Source organism: Panthera uncia (genome assembly GCF_023721935.1).
Source record: "Panthera uncia isolate 11264 chromosome E2 unlocalized genomic scaffold, Puncia_PCG_1.0 HiC_scaffold_20, whole genome shotgun sequence".
In the NCBI taxonomy this organism is placed as follows: Eukaryota; Metazoa; Chordata; class Mammalia; order Carnivora; family Felidae; genus Panthera; species Panthera uncia.
In genome coordinates, this window is record NW_026057589.1 from 6,729,112 (window position 1) to 6,752,126 (window position 23,015).

The 23,015-nt window shown below is 51.4% G+C and overlaps 2 protein-coding genes across 4 annotated transcripts in view; one reads left to right on the top strand and one right to left on the bottom strand.

Moving 5' to 3' along the window:
- The first annotated feature begins 3,476 nt into the window (after positions 1-3,476).
- On the top strand, positions 3,477-11,403 carry CMTM3 (CKLF like MARVEL transmembrane domain containing 3). 2 transcript variants are annotated; one of them, XM_049622570.1, is made up of 5 exons: positions 3,482-3,757; positions 6,782-6,937; positions 7,945-8,040; positions 8,438-8,558; positions 10,083-11,403. In XM_049622570.1, exons 1-5 carry the CDS (start codon positions 3,599-3,601, stop codon positions 10,109-10,111), a joined length of 561 nt encoding a protein of 186 aa, XP_049478527.1. In that variant the 5' UTR covers positions 3,482-3,598; the 3' UTR covers positions 10,112-11,403. The 2 variants fall into 2 exon arrangements, with proteins under 2 accessions (XP_049478528.1, XP_049478527.1); XM_049622571.1 differs by lacking the exon at positions 8,438-8,558 and having other exon boundaries at positions 3,477-3,757.
- Positions 11,404-11,874: 471 nt separating this feature from the next.
- CMTM4 (CKLF like MARVEL transmembrane domain containing 4) overlaps positions 11,875-23,015 on the bottom strand; it is a 69,672-nt gene continuing 58,531 nt past the window's right edge. Inside the window, exons 3-4 of one of the 2 annotated variants that reach the window (XM_049622577.1) lie at positions 21,077-21,175; positions 11,875-19,702 (exon numbers count right to left, since the gene is read on the bottom strand). In XM_049622577.1, coding sequence (XP_049478534.1) covers positions 19,538-19,702; positions 21,077-21,175 — 264 coding nt within the window. In that variant the 3' untranslated portion in view covers positions 11,875-19,537. The remainder of the gene's footprint in view (positions 19,703-21,076; positions 21,176-23,015) is intronic. The other variant, XM_049622579.1, reaches the window with a different exon arrangement.

Sequence of the window (23,015 nt, forward strand, 5' to 3'; positions counted from 1 at the left end):
AAAAAAAAAAAAAAAAGAAAAAAGAAAAAAAGAAAAAACTGCTATTGTCAGTCATCACATTCCTAGATTAAAGGAAAAAAACACCAGGTTCTAGAAGGAAAAATCTGTATGGCAAAAGTGCCAAGTAAAAGGCAAATGACAAACCAGGAAAAACTATTCATAACTCACATTTCAGAAAAAGGAAATCTCCTTTCATAATCTCCTGAATATAGGCGTTCTTATGCATCAATTTTTTTAAACAGACAATAGAAAAACATACAAAGGATGTGAAAAGCAGTTCTCGGAAGAGCAAAAGCAACTGGCTGTTACATATGCAAAAACAAAACAAAAAAAAACCCTTGATCCACTCATAACTAGAGAAACGCAAATCAACAGTGCCCAGGGGGTTTTGTTTCTAAATACCATTCTCCAATAAAAGAACCTGAGTTTCCTGGAGGAACCCTGACTCTAGGGCTGAAATGGGGAGAATACAATATGACCCTGAAGCACCTTCCAGGGTCAGAAAATAAGCAAATGAGGGAAAAAAGATGAGGGATGGGTACACAGGAGCCCACCTGAAGGAGCTAATAAAGGCCAACGATGAAACAATTTAACCAACAAAATTAAGCATGATAGTATTTAATTATAACCCAAAGACTAAAATAAATCAGAAAAACAGAAAATATTCCTTACACAGGAATGTAAAAGGAATAGAGAGAGCCACCCTCCTTCATTCCAGAGCAGACACTTCCTGCTGCCATCCTATGTGATAGGTTCTGCGCTGGGCTATATGACTGGATCCCATGGAGCTCACAGCCCATGGTGGGAGGGACAGTGGTCACAGGCATCCAGTCACCTCAAGCAGGGGCACCCCTTGGGTTCTACTTGCCCTCTCCCTGGACTCTCTCAGCCACCCGGGTAAGTCACCACATTTTGTGTGAGTATGAGTTCCCTTTCAGTAAAGTGAGAGGTGAATTACATGACATAAAATGCAACCATTTTAAGTGCATTTGATATGCTTTGACAAGTGTATGTTCCTGTGTAGTCACCACCCTAGTCAAAATAAAAAACACTTCCAGCACTCCAGAAAGCTTCCCCCTGCCCCTACTGATGTGACTTCCGTCACGACAGCTTAGTTTCACCTGTTCTAGAAATTCATAAAAATGTAGTCCTGCAATATGTCCCTTTTGAGCCTGGCTTCCTTCATTCAACATAGTATCTGCAAAATGCATCTATATTGTTGCATTTGTCAATGCTTTCTTCCTTCTGGGGCGCCTGGGCGGCTCAGTCACTTTAGAGTCTCTTACTAGTTTTAGCATAGGTCATGATCTGGAGGCTTCGTGGGTTTGAACAGTGCATTAGGCTCCTGGCTGGCAGCTGACTCCTCGTGGGCAGCACTGAGCCTGCTTGAGACTCTTGCTCTCTCCCTCCCTCTCTGCCCCTCTGCTGTCTCTGTCTCTCTCCAAATAAATTAATATTTTTAAAACTTGATTTATTCTTTTTTCTCGCTGAGAAGGATTCCAGTGTATGCATACCCCCCAGTTTATTCTCTCTGCTATAATGAACCACCAGACGGTGTGCAGTTTGAGCTACGAAAAAGACAGCTGCTGTGAACATTCACGTCCAAGCCTTTGCACTGACGTTGGGTAAATACCTACAAGTAAAATGCCTGAGTCATACGGTTGGCCTCTGTTTAATATTTTAGTAAACTGTCAAACTGTCTTCCGACGTGGAGGTAATCGTTTCCACCCCCATCAGGGGTGTAGGAGAGTTCCAGCTGCTCCACGGTGCCTCCCCAGCACTGCAATAGTAGCAGCCCCTTTTACGAAGCCATTTTAATAGGTATAAAATTGTATCTCATTGTGGCTTTAATTTGCCTTCCTAGACGTCTGATGATATTGAATATCTTTTCCTGTGCTTACTGGACATCGTATATCTCTGTTGGATTATCTGTTCAAAACTTTGGCCCATTTAAGTTATTGGGGTGTTTTCTTCTTAATAATGAGTTACAGTTTTGAGCTGTGATTTAATTAACACTGATTGATATCAGGTTGTCCTCTGTTCTAACCTTCACCTGGCCTCTTTCCAGGCAATCTAGAGTAAGATCCAAACACCAGGGCCTGGTTCTCCACAATCTGTCTCCTCTCCTAGCCCTTTGTTAGTTCTTTCTTCTACACAGGCTCCTGGCAACCCTCTGAATCAGCCATAACCAGCCAGACATCTATTACCAGGAATTATTTTATTCAGGGATCTGTGGACACATTTAGTTCACTCACCCCCGCAGATAAGTTGAGGCTCCCTTGCATCCTGCAAATGAAATCTTTCTAGCACTGCTGTTTAATAAATAAATGAGCAAATGAATACCTCTTACCTGGTGGGAGAGATCAGCAAAGTCTTCTTTGAGGAAGTGAAACCACAGTATGACCACAGAATAAAAAAGAGTTCATCATATAACAAGATGGAGAAGAGCATTCCAGGTAGCAGGGTCAGCATGTACAAAGGCCCCGTGGTAGGAGGGAGCATGGCTTGTTCAAGAAACTGTAAGAAAGTCTATGAGTGGGAGAGACAAGGAGCAGAGGACAGCAAGAGATAATGGTTTTAGGCTCTTTACCAAGACTCTGAGCAAGATGGGAAACTCCCAAGATTTGGGGGATAAGGGAAATGGAGGTGATCCTGATTGAAGATTTAAGCATCCTTCTGGCTGCCAAGGAAGGAAGCAGAGAGGCCTCTTAAAGACACCCTGCTAGGAGTCCAGGGAGGAGGCAGGAGTACTCTAGGACGTAGTCGAGGCCTTGGTGGCGGTGAGAAGTGAACAGAAACAAAGCTTTAGAAGATGAAGATGTGCAGGCCTTGGTCACGGACTGATGGTGACGGTGAGGGAGAACGAGGACAGCCCCAGGCTCAGATCTTGGGGTGGAAGGATGGATGGCAGTGCCCTTCACCGGGGCTCAGGCGCCATCTGGGTGTCCTCCAGGGATGAACGGGGAGAGGGAGCAGAGGGCAGGCCAGGACAGCCAATGCAGAGGCCCAGGAGATGGGCTGGCCAGGGATGGGAGGGCAGGCTAGGGGAGAAAGAGAGAGTGAGGTCGGGGAGCTGACAGCGCGATCAAAGCCGCAGGGAGACCAGACAGAGGTCTTGCAGTTTGGGCGCTTCGGTTTCTGGGTCCCGGACACAAACAGTGACGCGGGCAGGAAGCTAGACGGCGCAGCGCGAGTACACAGCCCGAAGCAGGGAATGGAAGCCCCGACGGGGTGTTCAGGGACGGCAATTAAGAAGGTCTCGCGGGTGAGGGGAGAGTGCGGGCGTCTAAGGAGGCCCCAGCCCAGTACCAAGAACCGCAGAAAGGGCAGCCGGGAGCCAAGAGAAGTAGGAGAAGAGGGGGGGGCGGAGCGGAAGGGAGCGGGACGGCGGGGGAGCGGGAGACTGAGAGGACGGGAGGAGGGGGCAGAGCAGGAGGGGAGGGGAGGGGAGGGGCGGGGCGGGGGCGGGGCGGCGGGGGGATGCTTCCCCGCTCTCGGGTCTCGCCTTTTTCTCCTTCCGCACTGTCTGGGTTTCCGCTTCCCTCCCGGGCGCGGGGTGAGGGAGCGGGGCAGCGCCTCGGTCCCGGCCGCCGCCGCCATGTGGCCCCCAGACCAGGAACCCGACCCGGACCCCGACCCGGCCCCGGCGCGCGCCGGACGCTCCCCGCCGGGCGCGGCGATGCCCGGGCTCCGCGCCCTCCTGCCGGCGCGCGCCTACCTCTGCTCGCTCAAAGGCCGCCTCCTGCTGGCAGAGTCGGTGAGTGCGACGCGGGGCCGGGGCTGGGGCCGGGGTCCGCGGAGGAGCCGTCGAGACTCCAGGCCCCGCCAACCCCTCGGAGCCGAGGAAAGCGGGCGGATCTGGGTGCATTCCCTAGGCGTCGGGTGGCGCTGACCCTCAGCGCGCGAGACCGAGGCGAGATGGGGTCTGAATCCAGGCCCTCCCGGCTCCCTAAACCAACATGGGGGACCCGTCGAGAAGCCTGGGGCCGGGTCGCGTCCACGCGACGGCCGGGCCACTGGAAACCCAACCCAGCTCTGTGTGACTCCGGGCGCCCCCGCTCTCGCTGGGCCCCCGAGACGGGTTGCGTCCCTGCATCTTCTGGCCTCCGTCGCGGGCGCTCCGCTCCGCAAACCCTCCTGCCATCCCTGGCTGCGCCGCGGGAGGAACTGGGCCCCTTCGGCGCTTCACGACGCTCGGGTGGGGGGCCAGGGTCAGTTCTCTGCGCTCTTGCCCGCTTTCCTGGGCGCAGGGAGGGCCGGCCGGGCCTCGAGCTGCGGGGCAGAGGCCAGAGTGGACTCCTGCCAGCTGAGACGGGGAACAGCGGGTAGTGGGAAGGGGACCCCCGGGACTGGGTGAGGCTGAGGCTCGCAGGCAGACCCCTCCCCCCGGGTGCACGGGGCCGGGGCGGGAACCCAGCGGGGTGACTTCATCCTCCTCCTCCCCTCCCTCGCTCGGATCCAGCCGCCCCGCCCCCTCCGAGTCCTTCCTCCTTTTCTCAACCCCCACCCCTGCCCGTCAGGCCTTTGTCTTCGGGACACTCCGAAAACTCCGGCGCAGTCAAGTGTGTGGGGTGGGGGGTTGGTGCTGGCCTCCGTGCAGTACCGGGGAGGAAGAGGCCGGGCACAGAGGAGGCGAGGTAGGGAGGAGCTCTTGTACCTTAGATTTCCCAGCAGTTTGACAGCCCCTATCCTTACTCCCACTTTGCAGACAAGAAAGCTGAGGCCAGAGCATAGGGGATTTGACAGGTGGGTCACTTGAAGGCTGGGTGACACCAAGGATGGGAGTGGAGATCAGAGGAAGGAGGCTTCTGCCCCCACACTTCTTCTACTGCCCGGGGCAGATGTCCCCAGCCCGCGACGCAATCACTTGACTCAGCAAGCAGGAGGCAGACTTTGAGCAGACAGATGCCAGTTCAGCCCTGGAAATTGATGGGAACCTCTTTTGCAGAGAAGCCTTTAATCCACAGGCCACTGAGGGGCCCCAATCCCAACCCACTCAGCCCACCTCATAGAGGAAGCCCTTGGCGCATAGCTGGGTGTCAGGAATCCAGACCTAGGAAGATAAAGAAGTGGGGAGGAAGGGTTAGGGGTGATCACTGAAGACACAGGGGAGCCATTCTGGTCCCTCTTGGCTCCCTCTGGTCACCTCCGGCTGCCTCCAGGCCCCAGCAAGTAGGGAGACTGACATGGACGGGAAAGGCAAGGAAGTAGCCACCAGGAATTAGGGAATGAGGAAACAAGAATGGAGAGGGGAATCCCCAAAATCTGGCTTGGGGGGCGGTGGACAGGAAGGGGAGAGACACAAGAACAGCCCTCTCTTGAGGAAGTACAGCTGGGGACAGGATTTGGTCGGGGTCCCATGGACTTGCTTTCCTGGGAGACCTCTCTCTCTCTATGCCTTTATTTCCCATCTGTTCCACTTGAACTTAGCTACTTCCATGGCCATGTTCAGGGCTGACTTGTGCCCTGGGGACTCCCCGGGATCTCTTCATTTGTCTGAAGTGCATTTGTCTGAAGCAGCCACAGTGTTTCCTGTGTGGCATCTGGGTGTCCCTCCAGGGCCCCTAGGCCCCACTCCAAGCTACTCAACCATGGGCATGCTGTGCCCAGCCCAGCCATAGTGACAGAAACCAGGACAGATAAAGGCCAGCAACCGTGGGGCAAGAACTACAGCTGTGTGGTCAGCCAGCCCTGGGTTCAAATTCTGGTGCCTTTTTTATTGCATGACACTGAGCAAATGTCACTTCACCTGTCTGCACCTGTTTTCTCATCTGTAAAGTGGGCTGTGAGCAAGCACCTGTGCATAGGTGGTTGTGAACATCCCACAGACCTCAGCGGGCACTGGCCTGGGGAACAACAGCCCCGTCAGTCAGCGTGGTCTGCCCTGCAGCGCACCACATGGTCTGCAGAACTAGCAGAACTAGCTAGGGGCCTCCGCATCTTCCCGCATCAGTTCCCACCCACAGCACATGTGCAGGGCTGCGGAGAACTCCAATTCTTGCTCCTTAATGCAGTGTGCCCTTTTCACAAAGGCTGGAGGGGTGATGCAGCAGGGCCTCAAGTGTCAGGGTCAACACTCCCTCCTGGATGTTTTTTTCTTCTTATGAAAATTTGCAAATCTCTAAAAAACCGGAACGGTTTTACTGTTAATGCCCATATACCCACCGCCATGCTTGCTTTATCACATATCTTACCCATTTACCCGTCCACCAAGCGAATTTAGTTTTTGATGCAAAGTAAAAATATACTTTGCCCGCATCAGTACATTTCACCTCTGAACACTTCAGCGTGCATATCATTAACTAAAGCTCCAGATTTATATATTATTTCAGCTAACATTTACATTTTGGGGAGTTGGGGTTAATTTTTTGAAACTGGTTCCTGCTTAGTGACTGCTTAGGTTTGATTTGCCCTGTTGGACACCATCTGAGCTGGGTGCCCTGTTGGGTGGTTTCTGCCTTAGAGCCCGCTGGGGTGGGGGTGGGGTGAGCAGCTGTAGGAGGCAGCCTGGCCGGGTGGGGGTGGGGAGTGCTGGCGCTGGACACACATGAGAAGCTGGGGCTTCCTGACTGGGTCCTGGCAGGGAGCTGGTGTAGGGTCCAGATGCAGAGCCATGCCCAGGGGCTTAGGGGGCAGTGCGGGTGTGGGCCAGCGCCCCACGACAGGGTTCTAATCCTGGCAGCTGTGGGACTGTGGGCAGGTCACCTCCCCTGTTCCTGACTGCAGAGCACTGGGCCAGGGGTTGTGCAAGGGCACTGACTTTCCCTTGCCTCACCTTCAGGGTCTGTCGTTCATCACCTTTGTCTGCTATGTGGCATCCTCTGCATCCGCCTTCCTCGCGGCACCCCTGCTGGAGTTCCTGCTGGCCCTCTACTTCCTCTTTGCTGATGCCATGCAGCTGAATGACAAGTGGCAGGGATTGTGCTGGCCCATGATGGTGAGGGCTGGGCCCCAGGAGGGAGGGGTTTGACTGCATTTCGGCCCTCACCTTTCACTGTGCTGGAGGGGCTGTTTGCCGTAGGTTGGAGCCAGGCCCCACCACTCAGCAGCCGCGTGACCCAGAGCAGGTTGCCTTAACCTCCAGGGCCTCCAGTGCCCCTCCCTGAGGCAGGGAACCTTAGCCGGAATCATGGCCCCTGGCCACCAGGTGGCGCTGGTGTTCCCAGCTGGGCCTGCCGGAATGAGCCTCCCCTGCAGGAATTCAAGCCATTTCCAAAAGGGCAAGGCAGGTTAACTGAGGGCTTGCGGGGCTTGCCCAGGCCTTAGCCATCTGGCAACTCCTTTTGTCACCTTGGGAGGCCTCAGAGCCCCACCTCAAACCTTGCTGTTTGAAAAGGGGCAGAAAGGCTGCCATTCGACCCTGGTCTCTTGACTTCGTATCCCATATACTTCCTGATGGGCTACAACCTGTGTCCCCATTGTAGAGACAGGGGAGCAGAAACCATGATGCATAAATGGATCTGCCGCAAGTATGTGGCACAGTGAAGCCCAGGGCCAGATCTCCCCGTTGGAGAGCAAGCAGGGAGCAGATGAGTAGGTTTCCAACTTCCCCTTTCTTGTGGAACAGGGAGACCTGCATGTGGGCCAAGCCACAGGGCAGGTGCAGCCTGTTGTCCACGGGGCAGTGGATAGCCAGCTGGACCGGGGACAAGGCAGCCTCAGCTGCTCGAAGCCCGCAGGGGCACCTAGGCAGGGGCAGGAATGGGGGTGGGACGAGGACCAGGTGCAATCAGAGAGCCCGAGGATGCCAGATCTGTGGGGCCAGCTGTGTTTCCAGGCTGCCGGGCCCATCATCCCCTGGCCAACAGTGGGTTCCAGCCCCATTTCTGCCACCTGGTGCCCTTCTGAGCCCCTGTCCCCTGCCCGGGCTCCCAGCTGCCCCTCCCCAGTGCTGTCCTCCACTCCTGGGAGGCCAGGGCAATGACTGTGCCCACCGCTCCCCAGGACTTCCTGCGCTGTGTCACAGCAGCCCTCATCTACTTCGCCATCTCCATCACAGCTGTTGCCAAGTACTCGGACGGGGCTTCCAAAGCAGCTGGGGTGAGTAGCCGCCCTCTCCCTGGAAGGGGTTGCCCAGCGACGCCCCCTTGGGTTCACCCCACCCCAGATGCCCCTTGGACACTCCATGGCTGGGGCACAGTCTGTCCCAGCTTAGGCCCCTCGGGGCTTCACGTGGATCTCAGCTATTCCAAAGTCCTCTTATTGGAGATTAAATCCACCCTGAGTTTTGAAGGCTGTTTGCCCAGCCAAGATAACAGCTCATTTTCCTCCTTGTCGGTACCGGGAGGGGTCTGTGCTTGCCAATCGGAGCTGCTTTTCCAAGCAGATAAAGCCAGGCGATAGCTTCTCGGGCCGGCCCCCCGGTTCCCAGGCTCTTGGACCAGGGACTCCCAGCTCCTGATGACGGACTCCATCCACCTTGTGTCCTATCCCACAGGTGTTTGGCTTCTTTGCCACCATCGTGTTTGCAATTGACTTCTATCTGATCTTTAATGACGTGGCCAAATTTCTCAAACAAGGGGACTCCACAGACGAGAACACAGCTGACAAGGCAGAAGGTGGGTGGCCACCCTGTGGGTTTTTACCTGGGAACGTGGCTTATCACCCCCGGGGACCCTGCTCTCCCTGAGGGATACCCAGCCAGTTTGCGGCTCCAGGAGAGGAGCATCCCCACAGGCCGAGAGTGTCTTCGCAGCCTGGTTCTCCTGCTCCTTCATGCAGCTGGCTCTCCAGGGACCCTGCCCTTGCAGGAATGGTGAGCTGAGGGCAGGCCTGGCACTCCTCTTCTGTGACACTTTCGCTGATGAGCCCCCAGGGGTAGCCAGTCACTGGGCTGCAGAGCTGCCACCGGCTCGGACCAATGCACCTGCCCACCCCCCACCCCAGTCTCACCTGCCTGTGGCTCAGGGACCAGAGAACCAAGCTCTCCTCCTTACCTGCAGCACCGAAACAAGCTCAGTCAGGTTTATGAGCCAGCAGAACCCACCCTTCTGCTAAAAATATATGAGGCACATCTCGTCCCATCCCATACTAAGGCTAAAGCTAGGTTAAATGTTCCTAGATGTTTTCCTTAGGTCTTTGTGACCTGCTTACCAGTTGCCTGCCTGCTATGGATGCTTCTAGACAACCACTCTAGTGGACGAGTAGGAAGTAGCAGTGGAGACATGTGTTTGAATATTTTGTGAGCTTTAAATATTTGAAGGTACATAGTTATATATAGTAATTTTTTTTGCTATAAAATTATTCCTAGCTTATATGTTAGAATGAATACAGCAAAACCACAAAGTCATGCCATTCCAGCCCTTGGCACAGGGAGTTAAGGTTATGGAGGCTCTCTGAGCTTGTCCATGACCCAGGAACAGTATGAGGACTGACTGGGGTTCTAAGGGACAGAGATTGGTCCCTCCCTGAAAATAGCAATTGGCACTGCTGGGGGAGGTGCGGGAGGTTTATGACTTAGGTGCTTTTCCTTCCTGAAGGTTCCAGAAGGCTCTATAGAGTACTCTTCAGTATTGGGATTCTAGGAACCTTGGAGTTACACCTCATAGATAGGCCCTTAACGTTATAAAATGTGTCTGATTACTATATAAACTTAGGATTGGGGCAAGGAGGATGGAAACTATAAGGTGGCTAAAAAGAGGCTTCCTGATTTTCTAGTATATTTTAGTTTCTTGGGCCAGAAAATAGCTGTCCCCACCTTGCCCTGCTGAATTGCAGAGTAGGGTTGGGTTTGGGGTGCAGACATACCTCCCTGACACCCCAAAGTGAGAATAGCCCAGGATGACAGGGGAGAGCCTAGAGCAGAGGCATCCGGGCTCCACCCCCTCCACGTGGCCTTGCCCTGGAGGTGACAGCAACCGCCTGTCCCAGGTCCCTGTCCCAGGTCCCAGGCACGGGTGCTGGGGGGAGGGTGGCCTTCACACCAAGTGGATACCACCATCACAGTCAGCTGCAGGAGGGACCTGAGTCCAGAGCTCCAGCCAACAGCCAGAAACCCAGCCAATCTCCCCAGAAACAGCTTCCAGGCACCGCTGGTCTGGAAGCTCCCACCAAGCATCCTCTTTGCTTTCCTTTCCTTTCAGAAGAGAATTCCGACTCTGACTCTGACTGAAGGCCTACCCTGCCCTGGCAACCCGAGCCTCATGGGCCTTGACTGCTGCACCTTCTAACCAGGAGAGCCGGGACGTGGTCAGGGGACCGTGTGTGTTGGGAGAGAGGCTGTGACCTCAGCAGCAGTGGGAGTTGCTGACGGAGCCAGCCTCCTCACAGCCCTAAGGTGACGTTCCCAAGCCCAGCATACCAATCGGCACCCCTTGGCTTAGCCCTGTCCAACCGCTCCATACACAGGGGCTTCGTGAATATTCTGCCACTTCTCATTTCTGCCCTGCAGACCTTAAGCCTTGTAACCTCCCTGCCAAAAATCAGCACAAGGGGACAGAGCTGATGGAGCCTTGTTACGGGAGGCATTTCATGCTGCAAAGCTGGCAGGGGGTGAGCGGGGGGTGGGTAGATGTAGGGCAGAAACCACCACAAGGCCAACCTGCTGGGCCCCAGGGGGGTTTGTCTGCATTTGCTCACAACAGGCACTTTGTGGAGAATAATCCTTCTAAGATTCTTTTGTTCAAGGAGTACCAGCTGCCTCTTCGTTTCTTTTTGTTTTTGTTCTCAGTGTTTATTTTTGAGAGAGAAAGACAGAGCATGAGCAGGGAAGGGGCAGAGAGAGGGAGGGAGACAGAATCCAAAGCAGGCTCCAGGCTCTGAGCTGTCAGTACAGAGCCCGATGAGGGTCTCGAATTCATGAACCTCGAAATCGTGACCTGAGCCCAAGTCGGACCATTAACCAACTGAACCACCCAGGCGCCCCTGCCTCTTCATTCTTGAAGCAGGGAGAAAACTGACCTTGGCTCTCATCTGGGAGAGATCGGGTCCGTAACGGGCACCTCACGCCCTCGGAAAGCACGTCTTCTCTGGGCAACATGCCAGTTGTAGATTAGCTTACTAGGTCCAAAGGAGCGAGGGTACCTAACGGTGAAGTAACTGACAGCGTCCTGGGTAGCTGGGCGGGCCCAGCCAAACCCTCTTGCCCGCCAGCAGGCGAGAGGCTCCCAGGCACTCAGCATGACGTGTTTCTCGACCCCAGAGCAGGTCTCCTGACCACCTCTCCAGAGGTGAAATGTGCCTTCTGTGTTCGCCTGAGGACCTGTGCTGTGTATGTATGGTCAATGGGATTTTGTAACTGTATGTAATTTTTTTTTTTTTTTACACAACAGTAGCTTCTTTAAATGGCCTTTCCTGTGACCCAAGAGGCCTCATGAATGAGCCAGACGTGGACCCATGTCTTGGGCATTTGTAACCTTTGTTCTTCTCTTGCATGTGAAAAAAGCCATAATGGATTAAACCAGACTACCTGCTTGGAGTGTATGTGTTTGAAAACCCCTCACACTCCCCAGAGCATGCGGTCCAGGGTCACGCTTCAGCACAGACTGGGCACATACACGGTGAGTCCTGACAGCGCCAGGCTTCGATAGCACACGCACATTTGCTCCACACCAGGCACACCTAAGCATCGGACGCCTGTGCTCTCATCTAGTCTTCACACGATCCTGTTTCACTGTCCAGGAAACTGACGGAAGGTTCAGGAACTTGCCCAAATCATCATGGCCCCTTTGAGGAGGGCCTCTCACTTATCTATCAGGATAACCACCCACGGCACCTCTGAGATAGCCAGAACCTGGGCCTCTCGTGGTTTGGAAACTGGTCGCACGAGGGACCCCACACTTGAAGACTGGGAGAGCGCCGGGTCAGCAGTTGGCCCAGGTATCCTGCCCCAGCTTTGACACACGTTCTGAAAATACATCCGAAAGCTGATGTGCAGAAACCGAGAGGGGTACACGGTGGGACCTTGCCTGCCCAGCTCAGCCAGCCAGGCTGCCTGTCAACACCCATGCCACGGAGGCGGGCTGTGTTCAGCCACCACCTCACAAGCTTGTTTCGGGAACTAGGTCCGCGGCCTTTGAAGGGACGGGAGGGAAGTCGGAGCCAGGAGACAATGCCATTTTTACATGTCCATTTATTAAACAAGAACTCCTTCGTGACAATTTAATACAATATTTATTAACGATTAGTGCTGAGAAAATTATTTCCCTCTACATACAAAAATACAGATTTGAACACTATGAAAACAATCAGGACGAGTACCATGAAAAATAGGTCCTTCAAAAGAAATAAAGGGGCAAAACTGAGGGCAACGTGAGGCTCTGTCTGCTGTCGGGGACAAACCCACAGGAGCAAAGGCTTTGGGGCCCCAACACCACTCCAAATGGATAGAGTCAAACCTACAAGCCAGGGTTTGAGAAGCCAGGAAACCCACCAACAGCATAAACCAATGTTTGCCAAATGGGCATCACCTCAGAATGCCCCACAGCTGTGCCTAAACGATTAAAGGAAAAAAACTTCTAAGAAGCAAAATGTAATCGTTACTAAGTTAACATTGCCCCCCAAAAGTGCCACCCGGCCAAGTACCAATGAATAATCATATTGGAGCTATTAGCCATCTGATTTCATTTCCTTTGTTAAAATAATGACATCTTCTGGCCCTTCCAAAGGACAAAAAAGAAGCTACAATTTGAGTAAATCCATTCCTTCATTTTGCAGTGGTTCAGCTAGTTTACTCAAATAATTTTCTTCACCACACAGAACTCGCGTCCTATAGATATGGGAGGGGTGGGAAAGCCAACAGAGCAGCTAGAGCGTTATCTAATGTCAGCAAGCTCCTCATAGCAGGGAGTCTATTTTGTCCAAGCGCAAAACCAGAAAGGGCCACTGAGCCCACCCCGGGGAGTCCACAAACCAAAGTCAGTGGAGGCCCTTTGGGCAGCCCCTCTCTCCCAGGCAGGGCTGGAGGTGGGCCCGAGCTGGTCCTCTGCTTCACCAGCCCGCCAGCAAGGGAGATCTTCACTGTGTCAGACCTAAAGGGGAAAATCAGAGCGCCACAGATGTTCCATGCTTTTCCTTTCTACAGAACCACTTTCCTCTTACCGTTTGAGGCGAGCAGTGGCTCTCCCTAACTGAACAAGTGGTTTAAAAATGCCAAATGCAGTTATACTGATTAATTATTTCACAGAAATATACGCTTACTCTCAGACTGTTGAAATAAGCAGAAACAAGTCATTGGGGAGAAAGCAGCAGAGAGGAGACAGGAAGAGCCAAGGTGGGTGTGGTTTTTTCTCTTTTTTAAAATACATAACGAAGTTTAAAGGGATAATGGCTAAACCTCAAAGCCATCATTGCTAAAAGCAATATTAAAAGGACACGATCTAACATCATGCTACAAAAATAGTGTCATCTGGTTTAACTAAATGTACATCTTTTTTTCAGTTCCATGATTGACAAGTGTTTATGTGACTGACACACAGAAGGCACCGAAGGTGAAGTGATTATTATTTGTCTTAAAATATACAAAGACAGAATTACCTACTTCGGGGGAAAAAAAATACAGTCATACCTGTAATAAATAGTTAAGTGTTTTTGCCACGGGTTCCCGAACCCCTACAGATTTCAACATATACAAATAGTTTCGATCCCTACATTCTCTTAGAGGGAACCACATCAAAATCAAGTTAACAAAAGCATTGGTTTTATCCACATATGTCAGTTTCATCATGAGGCAGGATCTGAAAACTCATTTTTAAACGGGTTACAGAGTGAAGGAGCTGGAAGCAGTCAGCCCCCGTGCAGGTCTAGGCCAGCTTGGGGGTCCACCTGGGCCTCCTGCCCTCGTCCTTCCCCACGAGCCAGCCTTCCCCCAGCCTTTGGACCAGCCAATTCTCCCTTCAAGCTCTGATTCTTTGCCTCCTTCACTTCTGCAGAAAGGGAAACTTGTGAAGTCAATTCTGGAAAAGGCAGGAAAGCAAAATGGCCCCCTGAAGGAGGCAGGCATCAGTTAGACCTGGCCCTGCTTGATCCAGGCACCAACCGGGTCCCCACACTGTCCTCATTTCCTGGTAACAGGAAATGCTTTCTACTGGGGTTCAGCGGCGTTCTCCAGAGACAACTCCGATGTGACAGTTTTGGACTGAGTCCCATACAAACCAGTACCCGAATCAACTGTGCCCTACCTTCTCTGGTCTGAGGCACAATTATGAAAAGAAACCTCACCTCACCCTGATCCCGTCAACAAAGCTGATTAAGGTCATTTGAGACCAGTTCCTACTGGAAATTGGAACCAGAAAGGTTCTGACAGCCCACTCGAGTCCAGGCTATTAACTCCTTAATGAAGGCTCTCTGGCCTCTGCGTACAATGCATCCCAAGGAAAACCTGCCACTCCAAGGTGTCTAGATGAGCAAGCAGGTCACCCTAATTAAAGTCTTGGCATGAAAATGCGGACAACAAACTGACCCTAGGAACAAGATGCACTATTCAAGGATCCATAAGCTAAACTTTATTTTAGGCAAGTTGCCGTTGCTTCAACCTCAGTGGGCTTGTAGGTAACTTTTTTCTTTATTGTTACATTTATGGGATAAGAAAAACCAGAGAGGGAAAAAAAATCCCCAAGGTTCAGAAATTGCACCGAAATGGGACAGAAATATAATCTAGACCAAAGAAGGAAGAACACATCGGCCCCATTCCTCTGTTTCAAGCCTAAGAGTGTATAAATGCCACTAATGCCACTTACTGGTGTGAAGGAAAGTCAAACGGAACATTCATTTTCAGAAGAAAATTCTTCTAGATCTAACAGAGATTAAGGGTATTTTCTATCAGGGACAGTTTCTAAATAAAAGCAATGGACAGGGTCAAATGTTTCAAATAACCTTTCAACCACACAGTTCTTATGATCTCAATAATATCTGCTGAGAGAGGAGGAAACACGAGATTTTATAAAAAGCCAGGAAAGGTGACAAAGCTCAAGGAGGCCTGTGTTAGGTCTGCGTCCTCTCTAAGGTGGACCCAAACCAGAATCTGAGTCCCCTGTCCAGAGCTCCAAGGCATACTGGTCCCAACATCCAGCTTTGGCTCTCAGGCTGAATGCAAACCTCAGCCCTCACTTTTCCAAAGACAAGAGAAAAGGAAGGTAGTTAACCAAGCACATTTTTTCAAACTGGCCTGGGTCGGTGACCACATGCAGGGTGATGGCCAGTTCCCCGGAGGCACGCAGTCTGGGTGTGCTGGGCCCCTCTCTCCTATCACCTCCCATTCTTGCCCCTGCTCCACTCTCCAGTCTGTTGCCCAGCTGGTCCTGAGAGTGGGTGCTGATAAGGTAAGAAAAATTTGAGGCAGACAGAAGTCCTGGGTTCTGCAAAGTTCACTAGGAACCAAAAAGGTATCTGGGGACCTCAAAAGCTAATGACAGTCCCTTGGGGCAGAGAACAACTTTTTATTTTCCTAGAGAGAAGCAATTGGCAGTAGCCTTTACCTAGAAAGTGCTTTTTGCCCTTACCTGTTTACTGTCCTTATTTTCCTGTAAACAAGATGTGGAGAAAATGACAGTCGGGAAGTAGCAGGATGACTTCCCGGTTGCCTGGTTTTGAACACGGATGGCACAGTGGGAACCACTGAAGTCATCACTGCCTTCCAGAATCACTAAATTGGCCACACATCGCCTCCACACACTACTTACGTTAGGGCTGGTTCTGAGAACTCACAGAAAATCTTGCACAGCCAGAGATTAGAACTTGGGCCACCTCTTAGACACTTGGAGAGGTGAGGAGTTTCTTCCAAACAGCACAAGATTGTCTGCACGACGAGGTGAGCCTGGACCGCACACAGGACATAATACACGGAGGCCTGATTCCAGGCTCGTTCGTTGCAAGCAAGAATCCATACACACGTGCAGACAAAAGAGTGCCTCCTCGCCTCAAGAGACCGCCTGTGGCTGAACCCAAGTCTGAATCGCTAAGAAACCATCAAAGAAAGGCAGAGGAAGTGGCAAACTTTTTAAAAGAGTAGACATGTTTTCAATGGAGTCAAAAGCTCTCACCATCTAACACGTCGGATACACTTCATGCCTACCCACAGGCGTGCGCCTCCCTGCCAGGGGACAGTCGTGGTGCCCTGAGAGCCGGGGCTGTGGTCCGCCCCCGAGTCAAGCCCTCAGAGGAGCTGGTGGGTCCCGCTGGCTCCCATGTGACCAGCCAGGCTCTGTCCCCGCTGGCTTTTCAGTTCCAGCCGCCGAGACCGGGACTGGACAGGCCACTACATCCTTGCCTTTTTGTGGGCAAAGGTAACCTCTCTGGGATGAGTGTTTCTGCACAGAGTAAAAATCTAAAATAAAATACTTTGAATCAAACTTGTCCTAGAAGGTTTTAATCTGTGACTACCTTTGTCCTTCCCTGGCTTTATATGGGACCAACGAGCGACTTTCGGCCTCCATGACTGTAATCTTTCTGTATGAAAAGAAAAAGACCTCTCCCTCCCTCCACGCCTTCAACCCTGTAGAGAAACATACAGGAGAATCCGAAGGAGAAAATACCACATCAACCAAAATCAGTGCCAAGATCAACTTTCTCTGAAGACGTCGGTGCGCATCTATCTAAAAGCACCAGGGGTTCCACCGGAGGCTGGAAGGTCGCCACCACACGGTCTCCAGGCACCAAGTCCAATCTACACAGCAACTGCAGTTCCCATCAAGTTTGGCACAAACTACGAAAGCCGGCATCCTCCTACCAGAAAATTGAGAAACACTGAGATTGCCTCAGCCTTAAAATACCCCAAACCAAATGGATGTGGTCCACATTGGAACCATTACATGCACAAATAGGCTTCCTTCAATTTGCAAAAACAAAACTAAAGTCCTGCTAAGTGCCCCCTAAATCTAGATTGTCCTGTTTGCACACAGAGGCAACATAAGAAAAACAAGTGTCGTCACATTCGCCCTAGACAACCACACTCTCCTCTCAGAACTGCCCCCGCCGCGCTGCCGCGCGAGGAGGTCTGCTCCCGGGCTCTGCGCCACACCAATAAGAGAGCTGGCTGCTTCTGGCTGTGGTGGGAGCTAATTAAATACAAAGAAATATATTTACAGAAACCATGGGGGAGCCTCATGGCACAAAGGATATTAAATAGTTACAGGGACATAAATAATTCCGAAGATTCTAACACTAAGATGCAAAGTGACCACTACGTCCCTCGGTGGCACAAGGGATCGTCACTTTTTATCACCTATAAGCATTTACAATTGCAATGGCTTCAGAACCACTACTTGCAGCTTTCAACACATCCTCGGGAGGCCAACAGGCCCTTTTCCACCAGGTGATAAACTGCTTTTATTGCAGCCACTTGGAAAAACTCGGGCAACAATCCTGCCCGAGTGGTATTCTTTTTCTTGATCTCACTTCAAAGGCGGCTTTTTACTGAGGCCAAGTAACATGACTCCCAGCAGATTCCCGATAAAGCTCAGGGTGGTCCTTCCACGTGGGCCCCACTCAATGCGAGGCTGGGTCTTTGTGGCCCTGTTTCTAAGTGGAAATCTCAGAGGGAGAGAAGCCCGTTTCAGACTAGGCAGACACAGTCGACAAATGCAAAATAAATACATACAAATGAACAGATAAAATCCAGATGTCATCATCCCCTCAGAAGTCACTACACATAAGAAGTTCAAAGTTTGTGAGGCGTGACTGGTGCCGCCTCACAACACGCGTGGGAAGGGGGCTCGATCGGACCCGTGTGGGCGCAGGGGAGGTGCGTGACCACCGGGCCAGCGGGGTCTGCACCGACAGCCCACTGCCCCTGACGTGGACAAGGAACCGCAGCAGAATTCGGCCAGTTCCGGACGGTCGGTTCAGGCGGCTGACCCCTAGCCCCGACCCTTCAGACGTGGAAGGTACCGTTTCCCGTAGAACCTCCTGCCTAGCAGTGGTCCCTGCGCTGGGAAATGAGACGCTGCTCTTCTGCGAGGCGTGCGATGCCACGGATGCACGGATGACACCCTCTCGTGCCTGCTCTGCTCCCCACCTCCGAGCACACACTCGTGTTCGCTCTCTCCCCACGCAGCACGCGGCGAAAGCTGCAGTCATTCACTACTAGACAAGATCCTGGGGATCCTCCACGGGCTGCAAACCCGCTGCCGCCCCCCACCCCCATCCCCACCGGGGCAGGGCGGGTTTCCTCCCTGGTGACAGCCAGACACAGAATAGTAGGGGGACACGGAGGTTTGTAAACATTCAAAACAGCTCAGAGAGTGAAAACCCAACAAGTTACGGGCAATTTTTCCATGAAAGATACAATTATAGTTTCCCGACGAGAAAAAAAACAAAACCAAAAACAAACAAAAAAACCTACAGCCTCAAAGGGGTTCATGTAACACATTCACTACAATCATCTTCACTTTATCAAGAATCCATCCAAAACCTTACATAACTAGAATTTTCCCCAGCAACTTCTGAGGTCGATGTTCATAGTCATGACCCTGAGGCACAAAAGCCACAACCCGTGCCTTCTGGAACATCAGTGAAAGGGTGTGTCGTGCTGGAAATTCAAGTATTTTCAAATCCTAGACAAACCTACCCAGAATCACTTTAGAACTGTCCTCAGGCATTTAAAAATTCGCACACATCCCTAAAACAGGTGTGTCCCCACCTGTGGTCCATGAAGCCAGCAAAGGTGCCGGCATTCTGGTTGGTGGAATGTTTTGTTTCGTTTTGTTTTTTGTGTTTTTTTTTTTTTTTTTGTGGCTTTTACCTGAGAAGGCAAAATTGCAGGAAGCCTGCAATTCAGCCTCCAAGTAGTAAGGGTGGGTCTGAAACTGGAAAACAAGATGGTCCCCACGTTCCCGGAGGAGAATCTGGGATTCAGGGAAGTGACGCATTTCAGGAAGAATTAATTGAGTGAGTTCTCAGCAGGGTGGGAACCGAAAGGTGACCTTCCCGCATTTCAGCAGTCCCACTGAACGGCCCCAAGAGGGCAGCAGCTTTTCCCATCCCCGTAAAGTCTGGGGGCCCGGCAAAGAGCTCCACCAGCGCCCCCATCACCAAGACCCTCAGCGTCACGCGTGGCTTTCTGGGCCTGTGCTGGGTGTGTCGACGCCCCAGGAGTGGAAGACGAGGAGCAGGGGAGGCTCTGGGCAGCAAGACTAAATGGTGCCCCGGAGCTCGCGAGGGGGCTGCCCGGCGATCGCTGCCAACCCCACACCTTCATTCCTTGATTTCCACCCCCTCCTAGCAGCCCCCATTAATCCAAAGTCTTGAGCTGTCACAAAAATATATGACAGGGTGGCTCGGAGTCAGATGTGAAGCCTGTGCTCGGGGACAGCGAAGACCGAAAGCAGATGCGGCAGCCGGTAAGGTCGGCGGCAACCACGGCCACCCAACCCTGGACCGATCGGCAGGCCTCTGCCGCCCACCTCGGTCAGAACAGCTGGGCGAGGCGGCTCCCTGCCTCAAATACCTGCCAGCGGGGGCTCTGAAAACCCTTTCTCAGGATGAACTTTCACCAAAGAGGACAAAATTCAACTTAATCACGGGAAAATCTGACATGATGAGGGAAAGAAAACTTGTCTGAAAGGATGGGCACGGGGACAAGAGGGAGGAGGATGGCAGGTGCTCATGTGTCCAGGCGCTGGATCTCAGGGCGACCGTCCACGTCTCTGGACTCCGTGCGGGCTCGGATGTAGTCACTGGCACTCTGCTGGTGGATGCTGACTCTCCATTTCTGCACCGCCAGGAACGTGTTCACTGCATATACCGCGGTTGCCAAGAAGCCAAATATCTGCAAAACACGGGCACGGTCAGTCCTCAGACACGTCAGCCGCGTACTGGGTGTGAGGGCAGGACCTGCCCTGAGCAGCTCACATTCACCCGAGATGTGTGCAACTGTCCCAGCTGTACCCACAGTGCCCAGACCCACTGATATTCGGCTGACTGTGGCCAAGTGCGCAGTGAACATGACCCACATAAAGTTCTGCATCACCTGAAGACAGCCCAAGACTTCTTTTAAAGTATTTTGGATCTATTAAAAACAAACAAACAGGGGTGGCCTGGGTGGCTCAGTCGATTAAGCGGCCAACTCTTGGTTTTGGCTCAGGTCGTGATCTCGGGGATTGTGGGTTTGAGCCCCGTGTCGGGCTCTTCTATGCTCACTGCGCAGAGCCTGCTTCGGATCCTCTGTCTCCCTCTTTCTGGCCCTCCCGTGCACATTCTCTCTCAAAAATAAATAAACGTTAAAAAAAGTTAAAAAACAAACAATCACAGAAGTGCCTCTTTTACAACACCTTCATGGCCACTGGTCCCAGGTAAGAAAGTAAAATGTAGACCAAAATACCATATAGACAGAAAATGAGGGTCTCAGGTGTCAGCCCCTAATCAAGCCATAATGCCTGACTTTCAAAATCACAGCCCCCCAGCCTCTGTCTGCTGTCCAGCTGCCTCGCCCCTGGGCAGCTCCAGGTGGTCAGCTCCGGGGTAAAAAGCAGTACAATTTTAACGATTCGAAAGGACTGATGAATCCACTGAGTGACACTAGGGACAGTAGCTGGCTTAATATTTTTTACAAACGTTTCAAACCAGCAGCCCCCCACCATGGCAAAAGTGCTACATGTTCATTATAAATACAGAGCAATATAGAAATGCAAAACACAGAGCGTGAAAGTCTTAAGGTTATCTGGCTCCCACCCTCCCCCGAAGGCATTCCACCTCAAAGAACAAAAAACATGTCACCTGACTGCTACATGGAGTCTGGCCTACTTCTTCTTCGTTAAGATTCTCCCCCACACATTGACAGATAAGGCTCTTAAAAGTAACATCACTAACAGACACGCAGGGCTCTGGAAACAGACTAAAGCAGTGATTCTCAAATTTGAGCATGCACCTGAAGCACCCGGAGGGCTTATTACTGGGGATCTCTAATTCAGTAGCTCTGGGGGAGCCTGGGAATGGCATTTCTAACAAGTTCCTCGGTGATGCTGAGGCTGCTCTTCTGGGGACCACACTTTGAGAACCATAGCGCTGAAGGAACCGGGACCTCCACTGACTCAGTAAGAACATCGTTAGCAAAGAAAAAGCTAGGGAAGAACGAGCAGGACGCAGGCTAGGGGACAGAGGAGAGCAAGTCACAGGGTGCACAAATCAGCCTGAGTTCACTTACCACGGCAGCAATTTCTGCTCCGGTTTTGTGGTTTAAAGCAGCCAGTACAATCGAAGCAATAAAGAAAAAGAAAGTGCTGAGTCCAGTGTTGACCAAATCCTAAAGAAGAAGATAAAGTCACTTGGAAAGAATGATTTCCTGCTTTGCCCTAAAAGCAGCACAAGGCCCAGCCTCTCTGATGACACCATATTTTAGTCTCAATGGCCCAGGGGTACTGGTCCCACAAAGGAAGGCAAAGATGATACCAGCTTATGATGATGCTACTTGATATGTCACCACAGCAAAATCCACATTTTAATCAACCACGTTGTCATTTCTTAATGAATTATTACAGAAACCCAAACTGCTAACCCATTAAGGACACGCACGTTAATTACCATTTTGAGTTCTACTGTCATCTTTTCAAACTAAGTTAAAATCACCTCAGCATGGGCAGCACTCCCCAGAAGTCCAGAATGTACTATAACTGGCCAAGTGCCCTCCATCGCCACCCCCCCCCCCATTCATTTGTGACTTGGCAAGTGCATGGGTTTTTAGACCTAGAGAACTCACTTAGACCTCACGCTCTTTCTTATGCATGGTCTTTCATGGGTCTCTATGGCTAAAACCTAGAGGATTTTCTCCTAAGTTTTTTGCAAAGCAAATGAGGTTAGGTATCCAATGCTTCCAAGATTTAACTCCTGTCTCAGCTGTGAAGACAAACGGAGCACATCGATTAAGTGTCACAGCCTGACGTGGGTCCTTACCCACCATGACTTGGGACAAGCCATTTTGCTTCTTGTGTCTCATGTGGGGACAGTACCCCCACCTCACAGAGTTATTCTAGGGGTCAGGTGGAGCCACTCACAGCTACGGTTCCCTGCACATTAATTGCTGCTTCTGTGATCGCCAATGTGACAATGGGATGCTGACAGCCGGGGTCATACCAGAGTCCATATAATCTCTACAGGGAAGCAAAATCCAAGGGAAATGTTGGGCTGTTAGTTCATCAACACCAGGTGGGTCCTCAAGGGCCATCTCCTTTTTTTAAAAAATGTTTATTTATTTTGAGAGCGACATAGAATGCGTGTGCTAACACGCGCGCGCACACACACACACACACAGACGTGTGTGTATGTGTGCCGGAGTTGGGGAGGGGAAGAGAGAGGGAGAGAGAGAGAGAGAGAATCCCAATCAAGTTCCGTGATGAGAGCACAGAGCCCAACATGGGGCTTGATCCCACAATCCTGGGATCATGACCTGAGCTGAAATCAAGAGTCGGACGCTCGACCAAATGAGCCACCCAGGTGCCCCGTCATCTCTTTCCAAAGTTGCAAAAAAGCAACGTTCTCATCACAGAGGTACTGAGCCTACGCAGCAGGAACCCCAGCACACTGCTGGTGCGGGCTTCCCTAGGGGCTCACAGAGCGAAGCAAGCACCAACTACAAAACTCTGTTCAGAAACCGTCTGCCAGCACAACAGTTTTCAGCTGTGACCAATGTGAACCAAGGGCAGGTTTTTCACAAATTCAAACCAGGAAGTGTTCAGTTAAAATGCTCAGGTCTGGGTAAGGTGCCGTAGGAATAAAGAATATAAAATGTACTTTCCAAAACAAACACTATTGAGAAGTGGGGGGAGTTTTGTGATACATTCTGAGGCCAAACATCAAACCAAATAGTATGTACATTATTGGCGACAGTGTAAAAATATAAATGTGGTCAAGGGCCTACATGCATCAAAGGTTTTAAAAAGGTTCGTGTTGCCTATGATTTCCACATTTGGAAATTCATCTTAAATATCACACTAGTGCAAAGGTCTCAGTATAAGGATGTTTGTCATAATCCTTAACATAGCAAAAAAAAAAAAAAAAAAAACCCAAAAAAACAAAAACAAAAAAAAACCCTCAAAAACTGGAAACAAACAAAATGCTCAAGAATAAAGGAGTTGTTAAATAAAATG

Coding starts and splice junctions, on each gene's coding strand:
- CMTM3 (XM_049622570.1), top strand. CDS start 3,599: ATGTGGCCCCCAGACCAGGAACCCGACCCGGACCCCGACCCGGCCCCG. Junction 6,938..7,944: donor GATTGTGCTGGCCCATGATG/GTGAGGGCTGGG, acceptor ACCGCTCCCCAG/GACTTCCTGCGCTGTGTCAC. Junction 8,041..8,437: donor GGGCTTCCAAAGCAGCTGGG/GTGAGTAGCCGC, acceptor CCTATCCCACAG/GTGTTTGGCTTCTTTGCCAC.